This window comes from Odocoileus virginianus, chromosome 11 (genome assembly GCF_023699985.2).
Source record: "Odocoileus virginianus isolate 20LAN1187 ecotype Illinois chromosome 11, Ovbor_1.2, whole genome shotgun sequence".
In the NCBI taxonomy this organism is placed as follows: Eukaryota; Metazoa; Chordata; class Mammalia; order Artiodactyla; family Cervidae; genus Odocoileus; species Odocoileus virginianus.
Genome location: NC_069684.1, coordinates 51,308,109 through 51,321,714, shown reverse-complemented (window position 1 = coordinate 51,321,714; position 13,606 = coordinate 51,308,109). Strand labels below are relative to the sequence as shown.

The 13,606-nt window shown below is 39.5% G+C and overlaps 1 protein-coding gene and 1 pseudogene across 7 annotated transcripts in view; both read right to left on the bottom strand.

Annotated features, from left to right (window-relative positions):
* Window positions 1–13,606, bottom strand: part of NVL (nuclear VCP like) — a 113,331-nt gene that overhangs the window by 54,043 nt on the left and 45,682 nt on the right. For all 7 annotated transcript variants that reach the window (XR_011490395.1, XR_011490396.1, XR_011490397.1 and 4 more), the window contains 2 exons: window positions 13,445–13,544; window positions 3,251–3,357 (listed from right to left, as the gene is read on the bottom strand). Coding sequence is in view for 2 of the 7 variants with exons in the window: in XM_020879474.2 (XP_020735133.2) it covers window positions 3,251–3,357; window positions 13,445–13,544 (207 nt within the window). In the remaining 5 variants the exon portion in view is untranslated. The remainder of the gene's footprint in view (window positions 1–3,250; window positions 3,358–13,444; window positions 13,545–13,606) is intronic.
* On the bottom strand, window positions 7,319–9,760 carry LOC110128617 (serine/arginine-rich splicing factor 3 pseudogene; annotated as a pseudogene).

Here is a 13,606-nt window from a genome sequence, read left to right as displayed (position 1 = left end):
TGGAGTGGGTCTGAGAACAAGACGCACTCATAACTGCTACAAAAACAAAGTCTAAGAAAAAATGGCCCACAGCCCTCCTTAGCCTTTAGCATGGACAGATGTTGAGAACTGACACTATAACAGTCTAAGCCACAAGTCCACAAAAGTTCCTTTCAAAGCTGTACAGATGTTTATCAGTCTTCTGCTTTTTCTTTCCTTTAACAGTCACAACCTTGTGCATGGAAGCTGCCCAAAAAGCCTTTCTAGCAAATTCTAGGCCTTTCCCTTTTAACCTCAACATTTATGTTTCTGCTTAGAAAAAAATTCTCCACACCCCTCCCCCTAACATACAGTTATATGTTGATGACATAAAAATCTGGAAATATAAAGCCACCAAGACAGAGAAAAGCAGGCCCTGACATCCAGCAAGTGGCCCATGGCATTGCTATGAGTTGGCTGGGCTCACAGCTAGGCAGTGGTGCTCTTCTGTTGAACATAAACACTTTTTTACAGAACACCAACATCAAACAAGCCCATTTTTGATCAGGATGGATCAACAGAAAAACAAGACTCCAGGATAATCATGGCTGCTGTTCGGTCACTAAGTTACGTCCGACTCTTTGTCCAACTCTAAGCCATGCCAGTAGGTTCAGTGTCTGGTGAAGTCTGCTTTCTGGTTCACAGACTTTCTTTTTGCCATAATGTCAAATGATGAAAGCAGGCAGGGAGCTTTCTGGGGCCTCACTGTGTTGTTGTTCAGTCACTAAGTTGTGTCCAACTCTTCGCGACCCCATGGACTGCAGCTCAGCAGGCTCGCTTGTCTTTCACTATCCCCTGGAGTTTGCTCAAATTCACGTCCACTGAGTCGGTGATGCCATCCAACCTTCTCATCCTCTGCTTCCATCTTCTCCTTTTGCCTTCAATCTTTCAGGGTCTATTCCAGTGAGTCAATTCTCTGTATCAAGTGGCCAAAGTACTGGAGCTTCAGATTCAGCATCAGTCCTTCCAATGAACATTCAGGGTTGATTTCTTTTAGGATTGACGGGTTTGATCTCTTTGGAGTCCACCGGACTCTCAAGAGTCTGCTTCAGCACACAGTTTGAAAGCATCAGCTCTTCAGCGCTCAGTCTTCTTTGTGGTCAAACTCTCACATCTATACATGATTCCTGGAAAATCATAGCTTTGATTACACAGACCTTTGTCAGCAAAGTGAGGTTTCTGCTTTTTAATACATTGTCTAGGTTTGTCATAGCTTTCCTTCAAGGAGCAAGTGTCTTTTAATTTCATGGCTGCAGTCACCATCCACAGTGATTCTGAAGCCCAAGAAAATGAAATCTGTCGCAGGTTCTACTTCTTCCCCTTCTATTTGCCGTGAAGTAATCGGTCCAGAAATCATGATCTTAAATTTTGAATGCTGAGTTTCAAGTCGGCTTTTTTACTCTCTTCTTTCATCAAGAAACTCTTTAGTTCCTCTTCATTTTCTGCCATTAGAGTGATATCATCTTCATTTCTGAGGTTGCCGATATTTCATCCAGTAATCTTGTTTTCAGCTTGTGCTTCATCCAGCCCAGCATTTCGCATGATGTACTCTGCATATAAGTTAAATAAGCCGGGTGACAATACACCGCCTTGTAGTACTCCTTTCTCAATTCTGAACCAGTCTGTTGTTCCATGCCCAGTTCTAAGTGCTGCTTCTTGATGCACATTCAGGTTTCTCAGGAGACAGGTAAGGTGGTCTGGTATTCCCATCCCTTTAAGAATTTTATACAGTTTGTTGTGATCCACATAGTCAAAGGCTTTAGCACAGTCAATGAAGCAGAGTAGATGTTTTTCTGGAATTCCCTTGCTTTCTTTATGATCTAATGGATGTTGGCAATTTGATCTCTGGTTCCTTAGCCTTTTCTAAAACCAGCTCGTACATCTGGAAGTTTTCAGTTCACATACTGCTGAAGCTTAGCTTGAAGGATTTTGAGCATAACCTTATAAGCTTGTGAAACAAGTGCAACTGTGTGTAGTTTGAACATTTTTTGGCATCGCCCTTCTTTGGGACTGGAATGAAAACTGACCTTTTCCAGTCCTGGAGCCACTGCTGAGTTTTCCAAAACTGCAGACATATTGACAGTAGCATGTTAACAGCATCGTCTTTCAGGATCTGAAATAGCTCAGCTGGAATTCCATCACCTCCACTAACTTTGTTCATAGTAATGCTTCCTCAGGCCCACCTGACTTTACACTTCAGGATGTCTAGCTCTAGGTGAGTGACCACACCATTGTGGTTATCTGGGTCATTAAGATTTTTTAAATATAGTTCTGTGTAATCTTGCGACTTTTACAAGAGAAATGCAAATCAAAACTATGAGGTACCACCTCACACCAGTCAGAATGGCCATCATCAAAGTCTACAAACAATCAATGCTGGAGAGGGTGTGAAGAAATGTGACCCTCGTGTACCACTGGTGGGAATGTAAACTGATATAGCCACTATGCAGAATAGTATGAGGTTTTTTAAAAAGCTAAAAATAAAGCTACCAAATGACCCAGCAACCTTATTACTGGGCATATAGCTGGAGAAAACCATAATTCAAAAAGACACAAGCACGCCATATTCACTGCAGCACTATTAAAAGCCAGGACATGGAAATGACCTAAATATCCATCAACAGAGAAATGGATAAAGATGTGGACATATATACAATGGGATATTCCTCAGCCATAAAAAGGAATGAAACTGGGTCACCTGTAGAGAAATGGATGAACCTAAAAACTGCCATAGAGAGTGAAGTCAGAATGAGAAAAACAGATATCGTCTATTAGCGCATATATGTGGAATCTAGAAAAATGGCAAAGGTGATCTTATTTGCAAAGCACAAGCAGTAGCGAACAAGTGTACGGGTGCTAAGGAGGAAAGAAGGGCGGTGGGAGGGAACGGGAGACCGGGACTGACATGTGCACACACTGCTGGTACTGCATATGAAACAGGCAACTAAGGAGAACCTACCATAGAGGACAGGGGACTCGAGTGCTCTGTGTTGACCGAAACGGGAAGGAAATCCCCAAAGAGGGGACAGATGTATACATACGGCTGACTCACTTAGCTGCAGAGCAGAAACTACACTGTAAAGCAACTACACCCCAATAAACATTAATTTAAAAAATTATAAGTAATAGTTCACTTTCTCCTTTGGGAGATACAGGTTGGACAAATATTTAAACCTATCTTTATTTAAACTGTCAGAAACATATACAAAAATGTACCATTTCCTTTACTCACTTTTGTGATAGTTTTTAAGATGGCGAGACGATCTGCTGGGGGTGGTAAACCCACGAAAAGTGTTTTGTCCAGGCGGCCTGGGCGCAGGATTGCAGGGTCAATGATATCTAGAGACAAAGGGAGGAAAAGTCTTAAACAAATAAAATAAAATCTTTTACGAAATATAATTAACATGAAAGACAGGAAGAGTTCATTTTTTTAAGAGAAAAAACTGATAAATTAGACTACTTTTAGAATTAAAAAGACTCTCCTCGACCTTAAGAAAGTGAAGTCTATCCACCTCCTTCCTGCCCCAAACCTGTTTTCCTTCAGGATTCTCGATCTTATATGATGACCCCCACCTGTCCCCCAAATACCAGGCAGGTTTCTCCCTTCCCTCTCACTGGTGACACATTCTATCAATTTTGTCAAGTCTGCTTCCTATTACCTCGAACCTCAGTCAAGGTCAAATGTAATGTCCCCTTAACTGGTTCTTTTCTAAATTTCCCCTCCCTGGGACCCCTTACAATGCTGCCAGGGTTATCTTCCTAAAATACATATTCAATTCTCTCAAATCCTGCTCCACCCTGCAGAATGAAGCCTAACACTTTCACCACCACATGTCTGACAAGCCTAAGGGTCACCTGACCCTACCGGGCAAAGGTTCGCAAACATTCTGGTCTTAGGAAATGAGTGCACTTTAAAAATGGAGTGCACTTTACTGATGATTCCTTTTTAACCTCTCTCTCTCGTCCTTCCCTAAAGCCCCTCACCCTAGGCAGCCACTGATCTGTTTTGTCACTATGGATCAGTTTGCATTTTCTTGAATTTTATGTAAGTGGAATCATACAGCATATACTATCTGCTTTCTTTTACTCAACATAATTATTTCGAGATTCACCTAAGTTGTCATATGTATCAGTATTTAACTTTTTTATTGTTGAGCAGCATTCCATTGTGTGGCTGTATCACATTTGTTTTTTAATTCTTCTGTTGACAAACATTTGGTTCATTCCCAGTTTTGGACTACTTACAGTACAAGTCTTTGTATATGCTTTTCTCTTCAGTAAATACCTATGCAAAGCAGCATGGCAATAACACATTGCAGGTATACATGTAACGTTTAAAAATCAACAAACTGCTTTCCAAACAAGCTGTACCACCTTACATTGCCAACAGTAATATATTCATATAGTCTGTATCCTTGTCAATTCTTAGTACAGTTAATCTTTTGTTGTTGTTGTATTATGATTTAATCTAATTGTATAAAAACTTGAAATTATAACTCCTCTACATTTCTAAGAGGAAGGTTATGTGTGCCTCCATATTCAATTCCGTAGTTACCTTTGAGTCATAGAGTGAATTTTACATCATGATTGATCAATGTAGAATTCCCATGTAATATCTCAAATTACATAAAATGGAAGCAAATTTTAAAGATTTGTGGGAAGTGATAAAAGTTTTTCTCTTTTTAAGGGAAACTTCAAATTATAATGTATCTTGTAACTGCATTTTAAAATGTTGGTCACTGAATATAATGAATTTTGAAATGGTTTCTACTTCTAAAAGTGTACCATCACTTAGGTAAGACAACCAAAGTCTTCCTTCAATGCAAAACCCTCAATTGTGTTTCTTTACAAAATAAGATTTGTGTAACCAACTGCCTTCTATGGGCCAAGAACTATGGTAATAGTAGGATCAACTATTACACAATTATATTAACATTTTACTTTTAAAAACACTTCACAAGAAAATATGTAAGTATGGCTTCCAATACAAATGTTATACCAAGACTTGATACCAAGCTCAGATTATTTTAGTTCTTTAAGGAAAAAACAGGCTTTCAGGTTAAAACAACAATTTGTAACCAAAACTTTAATCCCAAGAATTCTCAAAAAAAAAAAAAAAAAAGAATTCTCACAAAATATATTACAAATGACAGTATGGAAAAAATTCCTGCACAGTATCTCAAAGTTTAGCTCTACAATATATCCTTACACTGGAGGTCACAGTTATCTTGAATAGTCTCCAATTTCCAAATAAAGAATGTTATAAAGAGCTATGTATTCATATACATAACTCAGTGAAACTATGAACCAACTTGTCTTAACTCAGTGAAACTATGAACCATGCCATGTAGGGCCACCCAAGACAGATGGGTCATGGTGGAAAATTCTGACAAAATGTGGTCCACTGGAGGAGGCAATGGCAAACCACTCCAGTATTCTTGCCTTTAGAACCCCATGAATAGTATGAAAAGGCAAAAAGACATGACACTGAAAGATGAACTCCCCAGATCAGTAGGTGCCCAACATGCTACTCAAGAAGAATGGAGACATAACACCAGAAAGAAAGAAGAGACGGAGTCAAAGCAAAAACAACACCCAACTGTGATGTGACTGGTGATGGAAGTAAAATCTGATGCTGTAAAGAACAACATTGCATAGGAGCCTGAAATGTTAGGTTAGGTCCATGAATCAAGATAAATTGATTTAAACAGGAGATGGAAAGAGTGAACATCGACATTTTAGGAATCAGGGAACTAAAATGGATGGGAATGTGCGAATTTAACTCAGATGACCACTGTATCTACTACTGTGGGCAAGAATCCCTTAGAAGAAATGCAGCAGCCATCAGAGTCAACAAGAGTCCAAAATGCAGTACTTGGGTGAAATCCCAAAAATGACAGAATGATCTCTGTTCGTTTCCAAGGCAAACCATTCAGTATCACAGTAATCCAAGTCTATGCCCCTACCAGTAATGCTGAAGAAGCTGTAGGTTCCATGAAGACCTACAAGACCTTTTAGAACTAACACCCAAAAAAGATGTCCTTTTCATTATACGGGACTGGAATGCAAAAGTAGGAAGTCATGAGATACCTGGAGTAACTGGCAAATTTGGCCTTGGAGTACAGAATGAAGCAGGGCAAAAGCTAACAGAGTTTTGCCAAGAGAATGCACTGGTCATAGCAAACACCCTCTTCCAATAGAACAAGAGAAGACTCTACACATGGACATCACCAGATGGTCAATACCGTAATCAGACTGATTGTACTCTTTGCAGCCAAAGATGGAGAAGCTCTATACAGGCAGCAAAAACAAGACCAGGAGCTGATGGTGGCTCAGATCATGAACTCCTTATTGCCAAATTCAGACTTAAATTGTAGAAAGTACGAAAAACCACTAGACCATTCAGGTATGACTTAAATCAAATTCCTTACGATTATACAGTGGAAGTGACAGATTCAAGGGATTAGATCTGATGGACACAGTGCCTGAAGAAATATGGATGGAGGTTCATGACACTGTATAGGAAGCCGTAATCAAGACCATCCCCAAGAAAAGAGACACAAAAAGGCAAAATGGTTGTCTGCAGAGGCCTTACAAATAGCTGAGAAAAGAAGTGAAAGGCAAAGGAGAAAAGGAAAGATAAACCCATTTGAAAGTACAGTTTCAAGAAATAGCAAGGAGAGATAAGAAAGCCTTCCTCAGTGATCAATGCAAAGACATGGAGGAAAACAATAGAATGGGAAGGACTAGAGATCTCTTCAAGAAAATAAGTGATACCAAGAGAATATTTCATGCAAAGATGGGCTCAATAAAGGACAGAGATGGTATGGACCTAAAAGAAGCAGAAGAGATTAAGAAGAGGTGGCAAGAATACACAGAAGAACTGTACAAAAAAGATCATCGTGATCTAGATAATCACGATCATGTGATCACTCACCTAGAGCAAGACATCCTGGAATGTGAAATCAAGTGGGCCTTAGGAAGCATTGCTGTGAACAAAACTAGTGGAGTGATGGAATTCCAATTGAGCCATTTCAAATCCTAAAAGATGATGCTGTGAAAGTGCTGAACTCAATATGTCAACAAATTTGGAAAACTCAGCAGTGGCCACAGGACTGGAAAAGGTCAGTTTTCATTCCAATCCCAAAGAAAGGCAATCCCAAAGAAAGGCAATGCCAAAGAATGTTCAAACTATCACACAATTGTACTGATCTCACACACTAGCAAAGTAATGCTCAAAATTCTCCAAGCCAGGCTTCGACAGTATGTGAACCGTGAACTTCCAGATGTTCAAGCTGGATTTAGAAAAGACAGAGAAACCAGAGATCAAACTTCCAACATCGGTTGGATCATTGAAAAAGCAAGAGAGTTCTAGAAAAACATCTACTTCTGCTTTATTGACTATGTGGATCACAACAAACCGTGGAAAATTCTTAGAGATGGGTTTATGTATGCCTCCCTCCTGAGAAATCTGTATGCAGGTCAAGAAGCAACAGTTAGAACTGGACATGGAACAATAGACTGGTTCCAAATCGGGAAAGGAGTGCGTCAGGGCTGCATATTGTCACCCTGCTTCTTTAACTTATATTCAGGGTATATCATGCAAAATGCTGGGCTGGATGATGCACAAGCTGGAATCAACATTGTTGGGAGAAATATCAATAACCTCAGATACACAGATGACACCACCCTTATGGCAGAAAGCGAAGAACTAAAGAGTCTCTTGATGAAAGTGAAAGAGGAGAATGAATAAGCTGGCTTAAAACTCAACATTCAAAAAACAGATCATGGCATTTGGTCCCACCTCATAGCAAATAGATGGGGAAAACAATGTAACCAGTGACAGACTTTATTTACTCCAAAATCACTGCAGATAGTGACTACAGCCATGAAATCAAAGATACTTACTCCTTGGAAATAAAACTACGACCAACCTAGACAGCATATTAAAAAGCAGAGACATTACTTTGCTGACAAAGGTCCATCTAGTCAAAGCTGTGGTTTTTCCAGTAGTCATGTATGGACGTGAGAGCCGAACTATAAAGAAAGTTGAGCGCTGAGTAATTCATGTTTTTGAACTGTGGTGTTGGACCAGAAAACTCTTCAGAGTCCCTTGGACTGCTAGGAAATCAAACCAGTCAATCCTAAAGGAAATCAGTACTGAATATTCATTGGAGGGACTAATGCTGAAGCTGAAACTCTAAATATTTTAGCCACCTGATGCAAAGAATTGACTCACTAGAAAGACCCCAATGCCAGAAAGACTGAAGGTGGGAGGAGAAGGGGACGACGGAGGATTAGATGGTTGGATGGCATCACCTACTCAATGGACATGAGTTTGAGCAAGCTCCGGAAGTTGGTAATGGAAGGGGAAGCCTGGAGTGCTGCAGTCCGTGGGCTTGCAAAGAGTCAGACATGACTGAGCAACTGAACTGATTCATATACAGCAATCACATGAAAGCATTAGTTGCTCAGTCATGTCCAACTCTTTGCAACCCCATGGACTGTAACTTACCAGGTTCCTCCATCCATGGCATTTTCCAGGCAAGAGTACTGGAGTGGGTTGCCATTTCCTTCTCCAGGGTCTCTTCCTGACCCAGGAATTAAACCCAGGTCTCCCGCATTGCAGGCAAATGCTTTACCCTCTGAGCCAGCAGGGAAGCCCACCACCAGGGAATCTCACCACCAGGGAATCTCATACAGAACTTCTGACCCAAAGCAAAGGCAAACTAACTTTCTTGAAAATTTTAGGATTCAACACCAACTGGAAAACCTCTTGTCCAGTGCGAACACCTACGGAACTCTCAAACCTCTAATTGAGTTTAAGGGTGCAGCTTTAATTTTTACCTGCTGGTGTGTGTTCACAGCAGCTCTTAAAGACTGCTTGCTTAACTACAGCTGCATACCATATCCCAGCTATGGAAAAAGTCTTCAGTCTCTGCCAGTTTTGTTTCCATAAACATCACACTTTAGCTGGACAGGAATTAGAGGTTCATCATCAGTCTATGCAAGACTAAAATTCAAAGCAAATTAAATTGTGTTTCAGGAGACACTGTAAAGTATTCTTGATACTACATGCCTCAAATGATCCATTTGAAACCACAAAGAATTACACTCTTATGTGTCACTGTTCCAAGACACAAACAAATGTGAACAACTAAAACATCTTAAGAATGCATCAAACTTATGAAGTCTCAAACAAAACCTGAATTTTCTGTACATACTCCTGTCAAAGAAGTTATTTTCTGTAGACTGCTCCTCCTGCAAACTGGTCTTCTATTTCCTTTCATTTGACCTACACTGGCTACCAGACTTAGAGAAAGACCAGGATGGTTCGTGATTTCTCTCCTAGGACAGCGATCCCTCTCTTTTACCTCTATCAAGAGACCTGCTCTGACTGGGGGAGAGCTTCTCTATCTTGGAGATAGGCAGCAAGGTGCAGGACTCCTCCTTTAATAACCACTTCAAGTGTGATGACCTTTTGAGATGGAGGTGGACCACGATTCTGATTTTTTTTCACCATTTGACATCTTACTGGGCAGCCACATAGTGTTCTCTCATCTACCCCTGCATCTCAGGGATCTTCAAATTCAACAAAAGTAAAGCTGGGAGGGTTTCTAGCAACCCACATTCTTTGGAGTGGTCCAAAATAGCCTAAAGGTCATTCCAACTCAGTCGTCATTATAGTTTCCAAGATTACCTACGTAACTTTACAGTCTAATGGACAGGAATCACAATGCATTTCTAGATCTTGGGTTAGAAATGCTGAGGCTCAAATCCGTACACCTTCAGCTGGGTCTTCCTGGTCCCCTCCCGCTTGGCACCCACATATGCTCTCGCAGACTCGGCGTCCGTGAAATGCCCTATAATTAGTCTCTTTCATTTCAGTCATTCTAAGGCTTGCAGTGATATCTCATTGCAGCTTTAATCTGCATTTCCTTTTTGACTAATGACATTGAGCACCTTTTCATCTGTTTGTCACCTGTATATTTTCTATGGTGAGGTGTCTGTACAAATCTTTTGCCTATTTTTAGTATCTTTTGTTACTGTTGAGTTTTGAGTTATGTTGCTGAGTTCATGAAATATCCTTTATCAAATAATATACTTTGCAAATATTTTCTCTCAGTCTGTGGTCTTTTTATTCTGTTAGTGGCATCCTTTGAAGAGCAGTTCAATTAAACCACTTGCTCGAAAGACTGCACTTTTGGTATCACATCTATGAAATCTTTGCTTGATCCATGGTAGAAAAAATTTTACCCTATGTTTTCTTCTAGCAGTCTTGTAGCTTTGGATTTTCATTGGTCTTTGATCATGTGAGTTCATTTTTACATGTCATAAAAGATATGGATTAAAGTTCACTCTTCTTGCATATGGACATCCAATTGTTCCATCACTACTGAAAAGGTCATCTTTTTCCCACCAGTGCCTTTGTGCTTTATTTAAAAACAAAAAAAATCAATTATCCCAATATTTGTAGAAATATTATTTTGATTCTATAATCCAATGATCTATGTGTCTGTCTATGCCAACACCATGCTGTGAAAAACATCTTTTATTTTAAATATAAAAATGCAGATCTTTTTAAAAAATTTTTTTATTTATTTAGTTTTATTTATCTGGCTGTGCCAGGTCTTAGTTATGGCATGTAAACTCTTAGTTGAGGCATGTGGGTTCCAGTTCCCTGACCAGGGACTGAACCTGAACCTCACACACTGGGAGCACAGTCTTAACCTCTGAACCACCAGGGAAGTCCCACAAATGTAGATCTTAAAGCCAGATCGTCATGGCTCAAAATAAAGCTTGACATAAATAATCCCTATCGTATTTAGAAAGGATTCTTAGTTTAGGACTTTAATAATAATTTAAAACTCTCTTATTGACAAACATCACATTTAGTATTTTATAGTTTATCATTTTAAGAAATTATTTACTTATTTTATTTATAGTAAAAAGCATCCTGAGTACTTTATATCCCATAAAGTGTGTGTGGCGGGGGTGGGGTGGGGTGGGAGGGGAGGTTTAGATGATTTAAACAATGCTCCATCAAAAGCTCTTATAAAATTTCATGTATTACATCATTTCTCAAAGAAAAGCTGGTTCATACTCAACAATTCTGTTTCACTAATAGGCATCTTAATGATGACTGAGATTCAGAGGAGAGGAAGACAATACTCAAGGACGCTGGAAAGAACAAAACACAGGGGCCACACAATGATTCAACCTCCATTCACTGGCTAAGCTCAACAGACGACTACACTCAGCTGTCTGGTTTTACACCTAAGGAGAATCTGGAGAAGGAGTTCAAAGATGAATAAAGAGATCAGAGGCGGCAGAAAAAACATGAGGAAAGACAGTGTACCTGAAGCCTTTTGAAGGAAAGGATTTAAGTAAAACTTAAGTAATGCTGAAGGATCCACTATTTTCTAATCTACAGAGATTAAACTAAAAGATAAGATGTTTACAATAAACATGAATGAAAAATGTTGAGTGCAGTTAAAGACAGAATAGGTTATTACGGCAGACCAAACACTGTCTTCTTGAAATCTGCTAGAAAAGATCTGCAGCTGCTTGGGAAAGGTAGGATGTCATGCTATCCACATTTGAGACCTTCAAAGTTTCTTCTAGGATGACTCTGATTTTATGACCCAATGACTGTTCCTACTGCCAATACCTAAAGTGCCTATGACAATCATAATTACTTAACAGCTACTTGCCACACACTACAATACACACATTACCAACATCACTTAAGCTTTGTGGCAACACTGCCTATTAGGTATTATCATCTTCATTTTATAGATGAATAAGTACTGGTTAGCAAGATGAAGTAATATATGCCCAGGATTAATGTGGTACAGCAAAGAATAAGTATAGTGGTCGTTACCTCTGGCTCTTGGCTAGAGTTTTCTGTGCAACAGCAGTGTCTTTGTTATGCGAAACAGATGACTCAAGGTTGGCCCCAATATAACTTCAGGATGGGGCTGGTTATCAGCATGACTAACCATCTGATTAGAAGGTTGGAACTTGTAGCCAGACATCTGGGGAGGTAGGGCACGGCTGGAGACTGAGTTCAATCACATGGCTGATGAGTCAATCAATAAAAACTCTGGGCAACAAACCTGAGGGAGATTCCTGGTCAATGAACACACTACACTGATGGGCCAGGCGGGTGGTGTGTCCTGACTCTGTAGAGAAGGGGCCTGGAAACCGTACCACCTCTGAGATCTAGCCCCAAGTGTACCCTTTATAATAAACGAGAACTGTAGGTATAGTGCTTTTCTTCATTTTGTTAGTTCGTCTAGCAAATTATTGAACGTGAGGGCAGTTATGGGTATCCCCAAGTCTATGCAGCAAGTTGGTCAGAAGTGCAGGTGTCCTGGAGACACCACGTGCAGCTGGCATCTGAAGTAGGGCAGTCGTCAAGATGCTCACCCTTAACTTGCAGGTTCTGGCACTAAGCGGTTAGTGTCAGAACTGAATTATAACCTACTCAGTTGGTACAGACTAGTTAGGGTTGAAAGAGAAGAGTTGGTAAGATGTGAAGTGTTACAGCCAGGATTCACATCCAGTTCTGCCGAACTCAAAGAAAATATTTCTAATTCAAAGATAAGAGTCTAAATCAAAGGTGTTAAACCATAACACCTTTCGATTTTTCATTTTCAAATGAAATGGTATACAATTCATAAAGATTTTAGTATCTGTACTAACTTAGGAGAAATGAAAATTGTATCAGCTTGAAAACTGAAAAATCCATTTAAGCAATTAAAGTCCCATGTCACTGCTGGCAGACATAGTTAGAAACAGCAATGCAGAGCAGCTATGACAGAGTGGCTTATATGGATGGCGAAGTGTTAAACAATATGAAAAAAATTTAGGACCCAAAGTATAAGCAATCTTCAATATTTCTGAAGTTTTGAGCCTTTTTCTAAGCCCTTCCCAGATTACTTAAGCTTTTTAACAATTTAAAAAATGAGTTAAAAAAAAAATGAGTTAAGTGCAGGTATATGGACAAGCTTCTAGGATAAAACCTTAAACACCCACCTTCAACCTTTAGATACAGTGAAAAAGAGCCTGGTTCCTGTGTCCTATAAGCTTGAGAGGAACCACAGGATACAAATTCTGATACTACTTCACAGTCAAAGTGTATGTTACAAGTGTTTTCTGCCAACAAGACAACTTTCTGTGCACCAACACAGAAAAAAATTTTTACAGAGTCCAGGCAATAACACTACACACACACACACATAATACAGCCATTTTTAAAAAATTATAGCTGACTTAAATGCTTTCTAAAGTTTTAGTCCAATTTATGAACCAAAAAGGGATTTCCCAAACTTAGCTTTCTTTACTAGGATGTATGTAAATTATACTGCTTGTAAATGCTGGAAGGTTTTAGACTTAGCTGTTTTATAGTCTTCTTTCTTACCTGGTCTGTTAGTGGCTGCCATAATAAAAACTTGCTGACGTGTTTCCAGACCATCCATCTCTGTAAGCAGCTGATTCACCACTCGGACACTTGCCCCTGTCTAAAAACAAATAAATATAGCTCCTAATAAAAAGAACACATTGCTATTTTTTTTCCATACAA